This window comes from Rana temporaria, chromosome 6 (assembly GCF_905171775.1).
Source record: "Rana temporaria chromosome 6, aRanTem1.1, whole genome shotgun sequence".
NCBI classification, from domain to species: Eukaryota; Metazoa; Chordata; class Amphibia; order Anura; family Ranidae; genus Rana; species Rana temporaria.
Genome location: NC_053494.1, coordinates 172,499,841 through 172,520,221, shown reverse-complemented (window position 1 = coordinate 172,520,221; position 20,381 = coordinate 172,499,841). Strand labels below are relative to the sequence as shown.

Here is a 20,381-nt window from a genome sequence, read left to right as displayed (position 1 = left end):
CTGCTTATATTGGTGGTCAGTGGAGAAGCCCAGCTTATATTGTTGGTCAGCGAAGAAACCCAGTTTATACTGGTGATCAGTGGAGAAGCCCAGATTGTATTGTTGGTCAGTGGAGAAGCCCAGCTTATATTGGTGGTCATTGGAGAAGCCCAGCTTATATTGGTAGACAGTGTAGAAGCCCATCTTTTATTGGTGGTCAGTGGAGAAACCCTACTTATATAGGCGGTCAGTGGAGAAGCCCTACTTATATAGGCGGTCAGTGGAGAAGCCCAGCATATATTGGTGGTCAGTGGATAAGCCCAGTTTATACTGGTGGTCAGTGGAGAAGCCCAGTTTATACTGGTGGTCAGTGGAGAAGCCCAGCTTATACTGGTGGCCAGTGGAGAAGCCCAGCTTATACGGGTGGTCAGTGGAGAAGCCCAGCTTACAGTATATTGGTTGCCAGTGGAGAAGGGCCCAGTTACATTGTTGGTTAGTAGAAAAGTACCCCTTACATTGTTTGTCCATTGAGAACTCCTTTACATTGACCATCTTGTGCCTGGACAGTGAAATGAGAAGCACCACATTGATAAGTTAATTTCTCTGTCACCCTAACCTCTGATCAAGATATTCCTTGCCCTGCAGCAAACCTGGTTAGCTGTTTGTGCTGCTTCTCCCTTCCCTTATCAGTGCTCTGCTGTAGAAACCATACAGAGTGAATGCAAAAGGCTAATACAAAGTCAAAATCAGGTAGTTGCTGAAATGGTGCTTGCGTTTACAAAAAACAAATGTTTTTATGATGCATAGATGAATTTAAAGCTGCATTAAGTTCTGCTTTTATATCTGCCTAAAGTTCAGTTTTAGGTTTAAAGAGATTTTTAAGTCATAAAGACGAAGTATAATATCAACACAGTGCTGTGCTACTAGTATAAATTCATGCTTCAGTAAATTAAAATTGTGACACAATGAAAACGCCCATGTGTATAGTCCCAATATCAAATGATTGCAAAGTCAACAGATGACATCAACGATTCAATCTTCACCCGAAACAGTGCACAAATATATCCAAAAATTCTGGTGCTCGCCTCCACCAATGTGCTCTAGCCGTTCATCTTACAATCTGCCCGTTGAGGGAGACTGGAGACTGGTAAAGCCAGTAAGAAGGAAGAGGGAAAAATTGAAGGATTACATGTTAACAGCACGTGGGGTTGATCTATTCTATTGGTTAACCCTTTAAAGGCGACCTGCTGTGTCTGACCCACTGGTGAAACAGGGGTCAGATTGTAAGGTGAGCGGCTAGAGCACATTGGTGGAGGAGAGCACCAGCGTTTTTGGATATATTTGTGCACTGTTTTGGTGAAGATTAAATCCTTGATGTCATCTGTTGACTTTGCAATCATTTGATATTGGGACTATACACATGGACATTTTCATTGTGTTACAATTTAAATTTACTGAAGCATGAATTTATACTGAGAGCAGCAACTAGGTGGAATAGTTTTATTTATATTGCACTTGATATATATTTGTTTTTTCGCACATCACTGTATGTAATTATGATTACTAGCAGTTTCTCATAACATATTGTTTATACACATAATTTCACAGTATACACTAGTGGATTGTGCTGATAGATTTTACTGGATATAAAGACTAGGTAGTGTTGTATTTACTGTATAATTTCCTTCAATAGCATGTATTCTCACCATCTCTCTCCCACAGATTAGCTGCTGGGTCACTTCTGCAGCCAGGCAGATCCAGAGAATAAGGAAGCTCTACTTCCGCAAAGTGATGAGGATGGAGATTGGTTGGTTTGACTGCACATCCGTTGGAGAGCTGAACACCAGAATGTCCGAGTAAGCCATTTTGCTTGATGTAACTCTCATAGGTGTGAGATTAAGGTGATCAGGTGACTCACTGACAATGACAGACAGGACATCTTTCCATCCTCATTCAAGCTATGTTCCACTGGGATCCGTTTTCCTATCTTGGTCCAGAATGGTAAGGATGTTAGTAGTAAGTGAGGAGGTGCAGCGTGCTGCGGCAGCAGTAAACACTCAGCCCTGGTTCGCACTCGCCGATCAGTGTGATTTTGAGATGCCATTTAATTGCGGCTTGCAACTTCATTTAACAAAAGTCAATGCAAGTAGCAATGAAATCACAAAAAAGTAGTGCAGAAACCTTTTTCAAAGTCGCTGTGACTTGAGTCACAGCGATTTGAATGTTTTAATTTCTGGCAATGGGGTGCAATTTGTTATACCATTTTGGACTGTGAAATCGCATGACAAATTGCATTGGTGTGAACCAGGGCTCAGAGTCCAGTTGCAGAGAACAGAACTTGTATTACGGTTGGGTTCACCAATTTACAACAAGCCCGGCGGGAAGGTGCCTAACTGGGAACACTCACAGAATACAACAGCGATGTGTAGCAGAGCAAGTCTCAGATGTGCTGACACCATCTTTCTTGAGGGGTAAAAAGTGGCCTGGCCAATCTGTACCCAAATGGGGAGCTCTCCAGGAAGGATGGCATGTTCCTATCCTTTTCCTATCTGGGACCTCTCAATACCGCTAATCACTGTCCGATAGGTGACCTGACCCTACACTACCCACATTTAAAATGTCCAACTGCAATGCGACTGCGGTCAAGCACTATTTACAATGCAGAAAATAGACTGCACCTGCCTACAAGTACATGCAGAGTAGGGATGAGCTTCGTGTTCAAGTCTAACCCAACGTTACGGGTCGTTCGCGCCAAATTCAAGTGGCGCGGCACGGCCCATAATTCACTGCGGCATCGCAGTGCATTGCTGGCTGATGATTGGCCAAGCATGCACTATGACCCGCATGCTTGGCCAATCACAGTGCGCAAAAAACTGAGAGCCATAATTGGCCAAAGCCAGGGTGGCTTTGACCAATTATGGCTCAGGGGGTTTAGTACATGCCCCACACTATAAAAGGCCGCCTGCAAATCGGCCTTGTGTAGTGTGTTGCGGCGGTGGTTAGAGACAGAGAGAGAGAGAGTGTCATTTTTTCTAGGTAGATAGAGCAGGCAGGCTAGTCAGTTAAAGTTACAGTGTGTAGAGGATATATATGCATCCCAGGTGTTGTACATATATTTACACACTGTATAGTTTAGCTAGATCAGCTCTTCCTAATTTACTGGCAGGCAGGTGATTGTGCTAGCGTCAGTATTCTCACGTGGTGTATTGCCTGTGTCCTATGCAGTGTGCACCATAAAGCTACGTGGTGTGTGTACTGCCTTTGTCCTCTGTAGTTTGCACCTAAAGCTACTTAGTGTGTACTGCCTGTGTCCTCTGCAGTTTGCACCCAAAGCTACGTGGTGTGTACTGCCCGTGTCCTCTGCAGTTTGAACCTAAAGTTACGTGGTGTGTACTGCCCGTGTCCTCTGCAGTTTGCACCTAAAGCTACGTATTGTGTACTGCCTTTGTCCTCTGCAGTTTGCACCTAAAGCTACTTGGTGTGTACTGCCCGTGTCCTCTGCAGATTGCACCTAAAGCTACGTAGTGTGTACTGCCTTTGTCCTCTGCAGTTTGCACCTAAAGCTACTTGGTGTGTACTGCCCATGTCCTCTGCAGTTTGCACCTAAAGCTACTTGTTGTGTACTGCCTGTGTCCTCTGCAGTTTGCACCTAAAGCTACGTAGTGTGTACTGCCTTTGTCCTCTGCAGTTTGAACCTAAAGCTACTTGGTGTGTACTGCCCGTGTCCTCTGCAGATTAAACCTAAAGCTACGTAGTGTGTACTGCCTTTGTCCTCTGCAATTTGCTCAGGGTACTTTGTCTGGCAAAGCAGCTGCCAAGCCGTCCTCTTCTCACTGCTCAATGGCATCAGTCACTCCTTCCCTAGCCCCACCATGTCCTCCTGAGGAGTCCCCCGAACTGTTTGACCACAGTGTTGGGTACATGCTGCATGAGAATGTGCAGCATTTTGAAGGCTCAGATGATGGTATACAGATAGAGGAAGGCAGTAACATGAGCCCAGAGAGAGGGGGTGCCCAAGAAGGACAGCAATCTGGCAGTCACGTTCCCCCAGCTGCAGCATACTGCCAGGTTTTCTACAGTGATGAGGAGGGAGGGGATTATGAGGTCACTGACTCTACGTGGGTGCCTGATAGGAGAGAGGAGGATGAGGAGGAGGAGGAGGAGGCACAGGCACATCTCCAACGAGGCAGGATGCCCTCCAGGGGCCAGCTTAAGGGAAGCACACCGACTGCATCACAACTCAGAGCTACGCATGTGCAGGGCGCTGCTGTGTCTCAGTGTTATTCCAAAAGTTCTTTGGTGTGGGCCTTTTTTGAGACGAGTGCATCAGAACGCACCACTGCTATTTGCAACATATGTCTTAAGCATATCTTGCGTGGCCCAAACATCACCCGCTTGGGTACCACATGCTTGACCAGACATATATCGAGCTGTTATGCAGTTTGTTGGCAAGCGTACCTCAAAGACCCACACCAAAGAACAAAGCGGACCTCCCCTTGCCCCTCATCAGCTGGGATCTCCAACCCCACTATACACTCAGTCCTGTCTGAAGCCTGCACTGATAGGACTGAAGGTGTAGAATTATGTGTGTTACAGACTAGTACATGTGGGCAATCTACTAATGGTAGTCCGATGGCAGATTGTACCAGGCAAATTTCCCTGCCCCAGCTGCTGCAGCACAGAAATAAGTTCTCTCCCAGCCATCCACATGCCCAGCGGTTGAATGCTAGCTTAACTAAATTGCTAGCACTTTAACTGCTGCCTTTTCAGTTGGTAGATTCTGCCCCCTTCCGTGAGTTTGTGGAATGTGCGCTACCTCAGTGGCAAGTTCCAAAACGCCACTTTTTCTCACGGAAGGCGATTCCGGTTCTCTACCGCCATGTGGAAGGCAATGTCCATGCCTCGCTGGACAGGGCGGTCAGTGGTAAGGTGTATATTACTGCTGACTCATGGTCCAGCAGGCATGGACAGGGACGTTACCTCTCTTTCACGGCACATTGGGTGACACTGCTGGCAGCTGGGAAGGATGCCTGACAAGGTACAGTAGTGTTGGAGGTTGTTCTGCCACCACACCTCCAAAATGCTACTACTGGTTGTGACACACCTCTCTCCTCCACCCCCTCCTCTTCTTCCTCTGTGGCCTCTTCCTGTGCTGATGTGTCCTCGGAACCAGCTGTGCTCCATCGGCGTTCAAGGGGCTACACAGGTACGCAGGCAAAGAGATGCCATGCGGTGATTGAGCTGGTGTGCTTGGGGGACAGGAGCCACACTGGGCCAGAGGTTCTGTCAGCTCTGCAGGGGCAGGCTCAGAGGTGGTTGATGCCACACCAGCTTAAGCCAGGAATAGTGGTTTGCGACAATGGCACCAACCTCCTCTCCGCCCTGCAACAGGGACAACTGACCGATGTGCCCTGTTTTGCTCATGTCATTAATTTGGTGGTGTATCCGTTCTTGGGCAGGTACCCGGGCTTACAGGATGTCCTGAAGCAGGCCACGAAAGTCTGTGTGCATTTCCGATGGTCATACAATGCCAGTGCTCGGGTGGCAGACCTCCAATGGGAATACAACCTGCCCAAGAACCGCCTAATCTGTGACATGCCCACCAGGTGGAACTTTACGTTGGCCATGCTGCAGCGGCTGCACACGCAGCAGAGGGCCATCAATCAGTATCTGTGCCAATATGGCAGCAGAACTGGGTCAGGGGAACTTTTTTTTTTTTTTCCTCACGCCAGTGGGCCATGATCAGGGATGCATACACTGTCCTGTCACCATTTGAGGAGGCCACGAGGATGGTGAGCAGTGACAGTGCATGCATCAGTGAGACTGTCCCTCTTATTCACATGTTGGAGCACACGTTGTGTGGAATAATGGACAGGGCCCTTGAGGCAGAACAGAGGGAGGAGGAGGAGGACTTCCTTACCTCTCAAGGCCCCCTTTATCCTGCTTGCCCGCCTATCACACAGGAAGAGGACGAGGAGGAGGAGGATTGTGTCAGCATGGAGGTGGAGCCTAGCACTCAGCATCAGCAGCAGTCTTCAAGGGATCAATTACAGTCCCAAGGAACCCATGAATTTGTACGTGGCTGGGATGAGGTGGCTTCGGATCATGTCGTCCTTAGTGACCCAGAGGACTCTGCACCGAATGCCTCAGCAAACCTACGTTGTATGGCCTCCCTGATCCTGCAAACCTTGCGTAAGGATCCTCGTATTCGTGCTATCAAGGAGAGGGATCATTACTGGCTGGGGGGGTTACAAAATCCTGGTCCTGGACAACGTGTTGCTGAGGCTTCGGTCAGTCACAGAAGGAGCGGTGGAGAAGGTGGCCGTCTGACCGATGCGTTCAGACAATTTTTTAGTCCGCAGCCCCAAGGTATGACCGGTTCCAGCAACCATCGCCAGCGTTTGTTTTACATGGCGCGGGAATACCTAGGGGCAAGATCAGACTTGGACACCTTTCCCACCGAAAATCCTCTGGCTTACTGGGTCTTGATGATGGATCACTGGCCAGAGCTTGCACAGTACGCAATTGAGCTACTGGCTTGTCCTGCATCCAGCGTTCTTTCAGAACGCACATTCAGTGCTGCTGGAGGCTTTGTAACCGATCACAGGGTGCGCCTCTCCACCGACTCGGTCGATCGACTGACCTTCATAAAAATGAATCAGGCTTGGATCACCATCAGCTACCAAGCACCTGATGCTGATGTAACTGAATATTTTTTTTTTAATGTCAGATCCCTTTAAGACTGCCTATGCTGATGCTGAGTGACTATACTGTTATGCTGAGTGACTATCCTTTTCCTCCTCAATGATCATGCTGATAGCTTGTAAGAACATTTTTGGTTCTGGGCACCGCCACCAGTGGCTAAGGCCCAATTTTTCTGCCCCTGTTTAACAGGGGCATGTAATTACAATTTCTGATGCAATACTTTGCAGCGGGCTCATTCCTGCGCTCCAACTAGAGTATCTGAGAGGGGTTGCAGTGTTGTGGCACCAGCACCAGTGCCTAAGGCCCAATTTTTCTGCCCCTGTTTAACAGGGGTGTGTAATTACAATTTTTGATGCAATACTTTGCAGCGGGCTCATTCCTGCGCTCCAACTAGAGTATCTGTGAGGGGTTGCAGTGTTGTGGCACCAGCACCACCACCACCACCAACAAAGGCCCAATTTTTCAGCCCCTGTTCAACAGGGGCATGTAATTACAATTCTTGATCTAATATTTCACAGTAGGGTCCATTTCTGTGCCCACCAAGAGTAACTGTGAGGGCTTACAGAGTTGTGGCACCAGCGCCAGCACCAAAGGCCCAATTGTTCTACCACTGTTCAACAATGGCATGTAATTACAATTCTTGATATATTAGTTCACACAGCAGGGCGTTCCAGCGCCCACCAAGACTAACTGTGAGGGCTTACAGTGTTGTGACAACACCAACACCTAGGGCCCAAATTTCTGTAGAGTATATATGGCAGGCCCCTACTTTCAAACATCCAACTTACAAACGACTCCTACTTGCAAACGGAAGGAGACAACAGGAAGTGAGAGGAAATCTACCCCTAGGAAGGGAAATTCTCTTCTGTAAGAGTTGTCTGTTCACTGATGCTTTATCACCAATCCTTGTTTCACTAAAAAAGCCACATTTTCAAAACATCATTTGTCATTGGGAAAGAAAGTGAATTTTAATCTTCTGAACAGATGCACACAGACAGCAAAACAAATGTTTACAGGGGTGATAACCCTTCTCCATGTTTTCAGAAAAGCTTAAAAATAGATTTTATGTCTGGAGCTACACTTTAAAAAAGTACCAGTTCAAAATTACAAACAGATTCTACTTAACAACAAACCCACAGTGCCTGTCTTGTTTGCAGCCCCTGTATAATGCTGTTCAAAGTATATAGGGCCAAAGGGGCTTGTAATGACCTGGGGGGAGTGGGGGGAAACCCATGCTATTTTTCTCAATGATTTTCATCCATATTGCAGGGACCAGACATTACATTAAAGCCGCAAGCAGTTTTAAATTACTTTTTTCTTATAGTAATCTAATTTTGTGCAGGGACAGTTCTAAACACGTGCCACCTCACATGCATACTATAGACACCCAGCAGGTACGATATTTAAAGGAATTTTTCATTTTTTTTTCACTTTAACCACTTAAGACCCGGACCTTTAGGCAGCTAAAGGACCCGGCCAGTTTTTGCTATTCGACACTGCGTCGCTTTAACTGACAATTGCGCGGTTGTGCGAAGTGGCTCCCAAACAAAATTGGCATCCTTTTTTTCCCACAAATAGAGCTTTCTTTTGGTGGTATTTGATCACCTCTGCTTTTTTTATTTTTTGTGCTATGAACAAAAATAGAGCAACAATTTTGAAAACAATTCAATATTTTTTACTTTTTGCTATAATAAATATTCCCCAAAAATATATATAAAAAAAAATGTTTTCCTCAGTTTAGGCCGATACGTATTCTTCTGCCTATTTTTGGTACAAAAAAAATCGCAATAACCGTTTATCGGTTGGTTTGCACAAAATTTATAGCGTTCACAAAATAGGGGATAGTTTTATTGCATTTTTATAAAAAAAATGTTTACTACTAATGGTGGCGATCAGCGATTTTTTCCATGACTGCGACATTATGGCGGACACTTCGGACAATTTTGACACATTTTTGGGACCATTGTCATTTTCACAGTAAAAAATGCATTTAAAATGCATTGTTTACTGTAAAAATGACAATTGCAGTTTGGGAGTTAACCACAAGGGGGCGCTGAAGGGGTTATGTATGACCTCATCTGTGTTTCTAACTGTAGGGGGTGTGGCTGTAGATGTGACATCATTGATTGTGGTTCCCTATATAAGGGAACACACGATCGATGACGGCGCCACAGTTAAGAACGGGGAAGCTGTGTTTACACACAGCTCTCCCCGTTCTTCAGATCCGGGGACCGATCGCTGGACTCCAGCGGCGATCAGGTCCGCGGGTCCCGCGGTCACGGAGCTTCGGACCGGGTCACGTGTGCGTGCCGCAGGCGCGCGCCCCTGACCCACGGCTGGGCACTTAAAGAGGACGTACCTGCTTGTGCCCAGCCGTGCCATTCTGCCGACGTATATGTGCAGGAGGCGGTCCTTAAGTGGTTAAGCATCATTAAAATCACTGCTCCAGAAAAAACAACCATTTTTAAAACTTTTTTTTCCTTTGATAAATGTTCCCTGGGGCAAGACCCGGGTTCTCAAACCTGTTTTCCGACAATAACTTGCATATTAGGCTTTAAAATGAGCACTTTTGAATTCGAACGTTCGAGTCCCATTGACGTCAATGGGGTTCTAAATGTTCGCACAAACGTTTGGTCCGTTCAAAGGTTCTGGTGCGAACCGAATGGGGGGGGTGTTCGGCTCATCCCTAATGCAGAGTAAAAGCTTCAAGCCCTTTTATTTACTGAAAAGGGAATGATCAGCTATTGGTTGTATTCAGATTTTCCAGTTTATTTAAATATTTTTTCACAATTCAGATGTCTTATTCTACAATCAACACAATCCAATTCCTATTTTTACATTTAACCTAATGCCTTGTGCTGGAAACATTATTTTCTTATTGGTTGACACATCATTCACAATAAGCTATACAGCAGAAATCATGCATATGAATACACAAGCACTGGAACATCATTATGTCATCAATAGACAAAGAACGCTGTCTTATCTAGGTGGCAATGTCACCTCGACATTAATAAATCAAAATGCGTACTTATGTAACAAAATTCATTTCTTCATTATTTTTCAATTTTTAATTAATCCAACATGTGATTTCTTTCTGTGTTTTTTCAGTGATATAAACAAAATTAATGATGCCATTGCTGACCAAGTTGGGATATTTGTCCAGAGATTTACCACATTTCTTGCCGGCTTCTTGTTAGGATTTGTCAATGGCTGGAAATTGACCTTGATTATCATTGCTGTAAGCCCACTGATTGGACTAGGAGCTGCTCTTATGGCATTGGTAAGAAGTCGTGATTTTGTTTTTATAAATTCTTTATTTTTTCACAAAGATAGTAATACAGCATTACATAGAATACGTCTATACAATAGCTTTGCTATTTTACGCATAGTAACTTCTTTCTTTACATTGACATCAATTACTATTTCACAAAAAAATCGAAAAGTTAAATTTTCGTTTAACTGTCTCACCATTTTACACACATTTTCATATTGACCTACTGCAATTTCGTATCCCCTCTATCTTTGTTATATTTTCATTACCCTGGCCCCCGCCCTGGTTATCCCCCTTGCAAGAGAAAGAATCAAAACAAAAATTCAAGCAAAGAACAGAAAGAGAAACAGAAAAAGAACAGGGAGAAAGAAAGAAAAAAAAACATACACCTCCCCACCATCAACTCCTCCTCCGTCACACCTCTAGTCGTTGTTTATTCCTTAAAGAAATTGTTTCCTATATCTAATATAGGGAGTCCAGATTTTCCAGTATTTGTCCTCCTGTTCCCTTAAAGGAGTTGTAAAGGAAATATTGTTTTTGCCTAAAATTAATGTCTGCAAGGTAGTCCTTCATCTATATCACCTCCGGCGTTCTAGTTTCTGTTCTCCCATTCACTTCCTGGTTTGCGGCGCTCGTTCATGTAAGAACTACATTTCCCAGTATAAATTGCGGCACGCCCAGTAATTCACACCTCCTTGAAGTCTCTAACACGTAGAGAGTGTCCTGCCGCACAAATGTAGTTCCCAGGAGGGGATGAGCACATCACTGACCACCGCAGTAAAGCCTCCCTTCACGGTGGTGAGTAACAATCAGACAAGCAGGAAGTGAACAGAACAGAGAAGAAATAGAGCAACTTCTGAGCAAAAACGAACAATGAGAAAGTGAAAAGAGGAATGTCTGCAGGTAAAGGATGCTTATTATGAAAAAAAAAAAATTTCCTTTACAACCCCTTTAACATCATAGTAAGATTTTCCATTTGTTGGATTTCTGTTATTTTAGCAAACCATTGTAATCTATTTGGAGAGGCAGTGCTTTTCCATAAGGTTGGAATACATGCTTTCGCTGTCATAATTAGATGCCTCATCAATGAATTTTTATATTTTTCAGTCAATAGGGTGATATCAAACAATAAAAAAGCAGCCAAACTCTCTCCAAGAGACACATCAGTAATTTCTTTGACTGTTTCAGATATCATTTTCCAAAATTATTTTAATCCCGGACATTCCCAGAATATTCCCAGTATATGTGTAGCAAGGGTGCCCACCGAGCCTTGGCATTGCCAACAAAGATTTGACACCTGTGGAAATATCCGATTCAACATTGCTGGGGTTCTATACCACCTACTTAAGATTTTATACCCCCTTCTTGGTATCTAGTTGCCATTGACGCCTTATGTGTAAACTTGAAGATCTTGTTTCTCTGTATCTCAGAAAATGTAACCCCCAGGTTTCTTTCCCATGCCTGTACAAAGGCCATTCTTGTGGGGCTTTTGATTCAATCAACAGCGCATACAGATAGTAATCATGAAGTCTTCATTGTCCTCAATTATATTTATGCACATTCTGAATTTGTCTGTCTTTTTAAGGCTGTTGCAAAATTGACAGGAAGAGAACTGCAGGCATATGCTAAGGCCGGGGCAGTTGCTGATGAAGTTCTGTCTGGTATTAGAACTGTTGCAGCTTTTGGTGGCGAGTTAAAAGAAGTTGAGAGGTTTGTTATTTATTATTTAACCATATCTTCAATCAATGCTATTCCAGTCGCCACAACCTGCATTTTTTTTTTACTTATTCATTTTTTATAAATGCCTTCTGACCAGTAAAGTGACAAATGTTGTGCTCTTTGACTCTTTGTCCAGCTCTGGATGGTCCTTAATGAAACAGATTGTTGCTAGCATGATAATGTCAACATTAGGCCCTGCATACTTCAATTACGAGTGCAGGGTGATGTGGCAACGCACCCCCGGGGGGTGGATCCTTGATGCCCTGCACTAACAAGAAGTTACATAAATAGTGCTTGACAACATCCAGCTCAAAAGAGAAACTGGTGGTAGATCGATGAGTAGTGAGTCTATGTGGTTATGTTGTATGTGTGTTGTGTTTTAAGTTTGCATTTTGTTTCTTTTCACACAGGTATGACAAGAACCTTGTTTATGCTCAGCGCTGGGGAATAAGGAAAGGTATTATTATGGGATTCTTCACTGGATACATGTGGTTTATCATTTTCCTCTGTTATGCTTTGGCATTTTGGTATGGATCCCAACTGGTCCTTGATGAGGAAGAGTATTCACCTGGAAACCTGTTACAGGTAAGGAAGTATCCTCAGTGGAAGTCTACATAGTCTAGATAAAACCATACTGCCTGACCACCACTCCACTACTCTTTAATGCAGTACCTAAGAAACCCACACAAGACACCAAATGGAGGTTAATGACCATCACAGCTTTTTATTAACAAATTGTATAAATAATAATAGAATAACACTCAATGCAATAAAAATAGGAATGGTGCTCAAACGTCCTTGTAGCCATTTCTGCTTAAAAGAATATTGCTGTAAACCTGTAAGGTAGGCCTCTAGCTGAACAATTCTGACTTGGAGATTATTACACCAAAAGCAGCAGATACAATGAATGACCTCCAATTCATTGTCAATGAACCATACAAAATAAGGGTCCTATAATGGGGTCTTATCAATTTACATTTGATCATAATGACCACTTTCAAGGATCTTGTACCCTACCAGCTGCTATAGCTATCCAAAGCAAACCTGTGAGGCCCCGTACACACGGTCGGACCGAACCGATGAGAATGAACCGAAGTTCAGTTTCATCGAACCAAACCGACCGTGTGTATAGGCCATCGGTCTGTTTTCCTTTGGTCCAAAATGTTAAAACATGCTTCAAAACCGAACCGATGGACCGCTGCCCGATCGGACCAAACCGATGGTTAGTACAGAAAAGCATCGGTTCAAAACCCGCGCATGCTCAGAATCAAGTCGACGCATGCTTGGAAGCATTGAACGGTTTTTTCAGCACGTTGTGTGTTTTACGTCACCGCGTTCTGACCTGATCGGATTTTGAACTGATGGTGTGTACACACATCAGACCATCAGGCCACTTCAGCGGTGAACCGATGAAAACGGTCCGTCGGACCATTCTCATCGGTTTTGTCCGACCGTGTGTACGGGGCCTAACAGTCCACAGCAGAATGACAATAACCATAATAAAATCGTAAATAGTGGTGGGACGGGTGGTACATTTTCCTGACACCAGTTATATTCTGACTCCATGTTTTATTGTAACTTAAAACTTTTATACGCCAACCCCAGTTTTAACCTGTAGGCCCTATGTCTCTTCTCCTTGACTTTTGGTATAATATTCTAAATTGTTGTCTCTTTCTCCTTGACATTAAGTTTGTTTTACTTCTTTTAGAAGTAGAAAATACTCACTTAGCAATGTGAATATTATTAAGCTATGTTCCGTTTCCATACACATACATGCAAGGGAAAATACAGGATTGCTTGAACATGATTTGATGATTAAAGTGAGCACATCTTCACCTTATCAAAAGCAGTGATAATCAACCTGTATTTGTTACACTTACATTTCAGGACTACAAATTCCCTCATACAGCCTCCTTCTTCTGGCTGGTGGAGGCTACAATAGTAAGAGGTATTCAGCGCTGGAAATAGAATTAAAAATTAATAAATAAAAAATATATACAGGCCAGCACTATGGATAAATTCATAAACATTTCCAAAGTAGATATAAAGTAAAAACAGTGCAGTGCAAACAGAGGAAAAAACATAAACAATACTAAATTAGAAAAATATATATATATAAAGTTCATAGACAAAGAGAATCCATGTGAAGGAAAAGTCCATATATAAAGGTGAAGATGAGAAATCCAATCGATTTTCTATCATGAAGTGCGGGTGAATGTTGGTGACCAAAGCAATATCCTCCACCGTGCAAAAGATGGCCTCTCACCTTAAATATTCGACCTTAAAAGGTCACTGGGCATATCAATAACAACCACGGAATCCTAGTGAGATGTCCATAGGATGATAGGCAACTCAATATTGCAAACAACTCTAATCCAGCAGCATACTCAACCATAAAAGACAAAAGAGAGGAGATCTAGTGCAAACAAACGTTTAATGAAATAACATACTTAAAAAAAAAACTCACATGTAATGACACACCAATAGCCGAGTGTCAGCTAATTGAGCGTGCAGAGCAATGCAAAGAAAAGCAAGCAGCGGCGATCATAGGTGACATCCTGTGTGGCTCCTCCCCCCTATGAACGTCTCACTAGGATTCCGTGGTTGTTATTGATATGCCCAGTGACCTTTTAAGGTTGAATATTTAAGGTGAGAGGCCATCTTTTGCATGGTGGAGGATATTGCTTTGGTCACCCACATTCACCTGCACTTCATGATAGAAAATCGATTGGATTTCTCGTCTTCACCTTTATATATGGACTTTTCCTTCACATGGTGGAGGCTACAGTATATCCTCCAACCTGAAGATGGCATTGTGCTGTTTCTTCAGGTTGAGGGGAGCCCATTAAGGACTAATCGTCCCCTGCTATGGGCTCCAAGCAGTCATCTTGGGAAGGACGACCTATTATATTAGATACTGAAACCCTGTGAGATTTGGGCAGCCATCTTGACACAGAATTATGTAAATAAGAATTTCTATGTCATTCAATGTACCTGCAGTTTGGGAGTAAGATGGTACAGAGCCCCACTGGTTAGTGAGAAAGCAGGGGTAGCATTAGGGAGACTTGGTTTTAGCTTTAAAGGACATCACATATGTCTTAGTTTCAGATTTAAAGAACAGCTGTACCTTTAGTACAATTATTCCTTAAATAAACTCCCCATCCCCCCTAAATGCAGCCTACCTGGTAAAATATATACCTTCCTCCCCATTCTGGCAATATTTACTATGTGGCCTGCATCATGCCCACAGTCTTTGCAATGAACATATCCAAAGAATCCATGAGTATGGTTCATACAAATAAATTAATAAGCCGGGGTACACATGTTCAATAGAAAGGGCTTTCTGAGGGGAGGTTGTTTACATTGCAAAGTCTGTGTAACATGGGGCAGGGCTTCACAGTGAATATTGGAAGGAAGCTAAGTATTTTTACCAGACAGGCTGCATTTAGGGTGGTGGGAGAATTAATTAAAAGACAACTGCATTATGGTACGTTGTCCTTTAAGGGTAAATTCATAACATTAGCAAAGAGTTAATGTTTCCTAGATAGCATTAGAATTACTTCTTGAGTTTTCTTAATGCCTGAAGCTGCTCTATACTTATCTCCTAGTAAAACGCTGATAAGAATGCACATGCCGCAGCACTTACTACAAATGTTAAGTAGACCTTTTCCCACAGGAATACTTGTAGAGGTTCTTTCTCCGTATATTTTTTTTCCTACTTTGAAAATATAACTTTTATTGTCCCACCTATTTTAAATAACTCCACTGTCATCTAATTTTAGCTAAACTTTTAAATATATATTGATGTTCTACTCATTTCCACATATTTAATGGTGTTGCCTAATTAGACGGGCCAGTCAAGCTTTGTGCAGAAGTTCTGGAAATGGAAATGGAAAATCCTTGCTCAAGGTCGCATCTTAAGTCGATGGTAATTAATATTGCACACACAAAGGCATGACTGTAGGCACTGCAACCCATGAAAGATTGATTTATTCACTCTGAAATTGGTTTTAGCAGCTACAGAGAATAAATGAAATGTGTTCTTCAGGTAGGGATCCAGTCATTCAGATAAGTTAATATTACATTTTAAAGTGGAATAATACTGTGTCATGTGTTTTGAATAAACATGTAAAAGCAATCAGCTCAATGCAAATATTCTTATGAACAATATTAAAAAAAAATCTTGTTTCTATGTTCAGTCTGTAAATATATATGCAAATGGACATGTTTTGCATACTCTATACTCTGCTACCTGGTTGTGGTTCCCTAAACGTTATCTTACTAATACAGGGCAGGGTCTTTCTGATTTCAGTGGACTTTGCAGTCTTCAGTGGTGTGGTAGTTCCACAAAGCATTGTGGAACTACCACACCTGGTGGCTATAAACCATGTGATCCTTGTCTAGGATTTGAACCATACAAGGGAGCTATGGAGAAGCACATTTTTACTCTTATGCTGCGTACACACGATCATTTTTCGGCATGAAAAAAACGTCCATTTAAAAAAAATGTAATTTAAAATGATCTTGTGTGGGCTTCACATCATTTTTCGGGTTCTGAAAAACGACAATTTTTTTTTCCGAACATGCTGCATTTTTTAACGACTTTTTAAACAATGTAGTTTTTCGAGTTGTAAAAAATGATCGTGTGTGGGCTAAAACAACGTTAAAAACCCGCACATGCACAGAAGCAAGTTATGAGACGGGAGCGCTCGTTCTGGTAAAACTACCGTTCATAATGGAGTAAGCACATTCATCACGCTGTAACAGACAAAAAAGCGCAAATCGTCTTTTACTAACACAGAATCAGCTAAAGCAGCCCAAAGGGTGGCGTCATCCGCATGGAACTTCCCCTTTATAGTGCCGTCGTATGTGTTGTACGTCACCTCGCTTTGCTAGAGCATTTTTTTAAAACGATGGTGTGTGGGCAATGTCGTTTTAATGATGAAGTTGGAAAAACTTTGTTTTTTTCTACATGCCGAAAAACGTCGTTTTTTTTTCATGCCGAAAAATGATAGTGTGTACGCGGCATTACATTTAGAATAAAGTACCTTTTTACTCAAACTGATGTGATTTGGTTCTCTTGACATGTATTTTATTGATTTATGGGAAGTGTGTATAACTCTTCTTCTTAGAGTGTTGTTAAATGACCCCCTAAGTAGTGTGTTTGGCTACCTTTTCAGTCTTACTGTCTGGTTCTAGGTGTATAGTGAAATTAAAAATAAAATGGGGCGGCAGTCATTTGTTACCTTTTACTAATGAATTTAATTCTAGAAGAGAAGTGCAAAGTGGATTTGCCTTTAGTAAATAAATCCCAATGTGTTTATTGACCCTCTAATAGCAGCCAAAGATACCATAATCTGTGGGCAATTAGCATTTCTTAAAATACCCAGCAGTAGATTCTACCCTGCTCCTCTGCAACACTCTTCAGCTAGGAAATTCTTTACAGATGCTCTTTCCAAGCAAACATCTTTTAAACCAGCTTCCTATGGAAATACAGACTCCAGTTTGGCAGCTAATGTTCTGGGCCTCCAGCACATGCCCCAGGCTGAGGCAAAGTCTGGATTAAAACCCTTCTAGCACACAGCATAGAAGTTCAACACTCTGGAAAGGTCCATCCAAATGATCTATTTATCAGCCCCTTAAACCAGGGATGTCCAATCTTTTGAAGAGCAAGAGCCATTTAAGTGACTTGATAACCGATTGTGGACCACGATATGTGGGACAGGCGTATGACAGGTCTGTGTCCACTCTGCATATGGAAAGCGGACATGGACACAGCCCACTCTACTCTATGGGCCCTTCACTCCAATCCAATCCCATGCAGGTAGGTGGTGCACCTGCAGATCAGTTTGAAAGCAGCCCAGTAATTGTTGCAGAACAAATATGCCCATATTTGGTATCACTCTGACTGTGACAGGAGCCAGCGCCTTACAGGAAGCATCGGCTTATGCAACTTTGCTTATTACTGGAACCTCCTCAACCGTAACAGGCAGAAGCAATCAAAATACTGAGCTTAGAAGAAACCAGCAAGGTTCAGAAAAAGTAAAAAAATGCTCAGACCGATTAAAGCCTAGCTGCAAAACACACTAAATTTTATTATGGATACTCCAGTTTAGGGAAGGGTCCCTACATGTGCATTTCACTGACAGGTCTAGTTTACACTTGTCCTTATTGCTGCAGCTCACAATCAGATTTACACAAATTGATAAATATTCGTTTACTAACTTTTATCCTGACTGAAGATTTACTTTCACACTTGTTAAAGTTCCAGTTATTTGTGTTTTTATTAAAAGTCAGCAGCTACCAAAAGTGTAGCTGCTGACTTTTAATAAACAGTCACTCACCTGTCCGATAATGCAGCGGTGCACTCACCCCAGTTGTTTTCGCCCTGTGCCCTCCCTCGGTAGCTCCGGCATCTTTACTATGGGCACCCGGCTGTCACAGCTTAAAGCGGAACTTCCCCTTTTGGTGGAGCTCCGCTTTAACTATACTGATAATCACTGTGTAAACAAATATAGAACTCCAAAAGATAGAACTGCACTGCATTTCTCAAGTATGTTCCTCTGGTCCCCCTCCGCCGTAGGTCATGCCTTCTTCCCCCCTTTTTCCACCCTAGACAATGTCACTCTATAAGAAAGGAAAAACTGCCGCTCCAGGTGAGTGCACTAAGCAATTGATGTCCTTTTAGAGACCGTGGGTGCCAGCAATGCATTAAGCAAAACTCGGAAAATAAAATATAGACGGCCGCACACCAAAAAACCTTTGAAAGGTAGTCTTTAATAGTAAAAAAAGGAAAAGCATCACAAAACACAGCAAGCAGTGGGATATTTTCCATATTTTCTTTTCCGAGTTTTGTTGTCACTCTATGGGTTTCACCCAGTTGCGCTTATTCGTAAAGACCATGGTGTGTTTTTCATTTTTTCGAAAGTAATAATTAGTTACATTTTAAGTATGGACTTTATTTATTCTAGGTATTTTTTGGTGTCCTGGTGGGTGCTTTGAACCTTGGACAAGCATCTCCCTGCTTACAAGCCTTCGCCTCAGGACGTGGAGCTGCAACAAACATTTATGAGACCATTGACAATGTAAGCTACCCTGGCATTAGATAACTGTTAAGTATATTAAGTAAGGCAAAGATCAAACTGACATATGCAGTAATCCATAGCAATGAATCCAAATGTTGCTTTTAATAGCTTCAGTAAATTTTGCTTGTTTTGTTTAACACTGCATCTTAGTAGAAAAGAATATGGCTCATATTTTACTGATCAGGACTTTATAGATGTCATGCCATCATCCATAAAAATGATTTTGTTAAAGCGTGATTTTTATTTACATATAATATTATAGAATTATACAAAAATTAATATAAATATAAATGAAACATATTATTGTTTATGCTACTGGCACCACAGCTGTATACAAAATATGGTGTTCAAATACATTTACCATATAACTCAGGGAGTTTTGACAAAAGTGTTAATAGCTTGAAACTGAACGGACTCAATATCTTGCTGATTGCATTGTTTTGATTGTGAGATGGTTACGCATTTCACAGATATGGTCCGCTTTTTAAGACAGTATATACATATCCATAGGTGTGGGCAGCCTATATATACGCACAGGCACACACACTGTTATAAATAAATGTGAACAAACATTCTAAAATACATTAGGTAACTCATTAGGGAAGATGTTGGTGTCAATAGGACAGTGGTGGGAGTCAGTCAGTAGAGCAGTGGATGCTATCAGTGGCACAATGCACGGTGTCAGTAGGGCAGTGGACAGTGTCAGTAGTTTTATATATTTATTATTATTATATATTTTATTTTTACAATTTTTTTTTTCTTTTGCTATATTATTTTTTATAATTTGGAGGACATGGAGGACAGAGATTCCCCAGTTTCTTTCTTTGCAGCCTCAGTGAATGAATAGGAAGTACTCCGTGCTGAGTGGCTTTCTGTTCATTCATAAATTGGAGCATAGTAAACCAAGTTTACTATGCTTCAGTTATGAATGAACACAGTTAGTGATCGTTACAGGGTGGGGGAGGGCAGGAAGCAGGGGGAATCTCCACCACACAGGGTGATTAGAGTGTACCCAAGCACTCCTGTCACACCCTGTGTGCACGCCTATGTACATATCTAAAATCAAGTAACAATACAATCAGTCATGACAATATTGCACATGTCCTTCAGTCATATTACTCCATTAGGGAGTAGGGGGTATTAAATTGGCCACTGATAAGGGAGTAGGTGTACACCTCAGAGCTAAAGAGCAAAGGCAACCAAACACTGAACACCCACCATTATCATTACATTGGAGTAAGGCAGTGTTTCTCAATTCCAGTCCTCAGGCCCCCCCAACAGGTCTGTGGTGATTACTAAGGCAGTGAAACTGATCAAATCACCTGTGCAAAATAATGGAAATCCTGAAAACCTGACCTGTTGGGGGGGCCTGAGGACTGGAATTGAGAAACACTGGAGTAAGGGAACCATGAAGCACTACAAAGGAGATTGATGATCCCAGAGGTGCTGGATTCTGCACAGACTTTACTTAGCGATTTTTATAATATAAACCAGGATAGCAGGAAAGTTACATTATTACTTCCTTGTCTACTAGCATAATATAAACAAAAATTGAAGGTGGGTTATATCTGCTGTTGAAAGGCCAACATCCCTTGATTCAATTTAACTACTAGTATCAA

General features: G+C 42.5%; 1 protein-coding gene across 1 annotated transcript in view; it reads left to right on the top strand.

Moving 5' to 3' along the window:
- Positions 1 to 20,381, top strand: part of LOC120944051 (bile salt export pump-like) — a 119,195-nt gene that overhangs the window by 24,244 nt on the left and 74,570 nt on the right. The window contains exons 8-12 of the mRNA XM_040357817.1: positions 1,702 to 1,835; positions 9,796 to 9,967; positions 11,544 to 11,668; positions 12,088 to 12,262; positions 18,649 to 18,762. Of these exons, the coding sequence (XP_040213751.1) occupies positions 1,702 to 1,835; positions 9,796 to 9,967; positions 11,544 to 11,668; positions 12,088 to 12,262; positions 18,649 to 18,762 (720 nt within the window). The remainder of the gene's footprint in view (positions 1 to 1,701; positions 1,836 to 9,795; positions 9,968 to 11,543; positions 11,669 to 12,087; positions 12,263 to 18,648; positions 18,763 to 20,381) is intronic.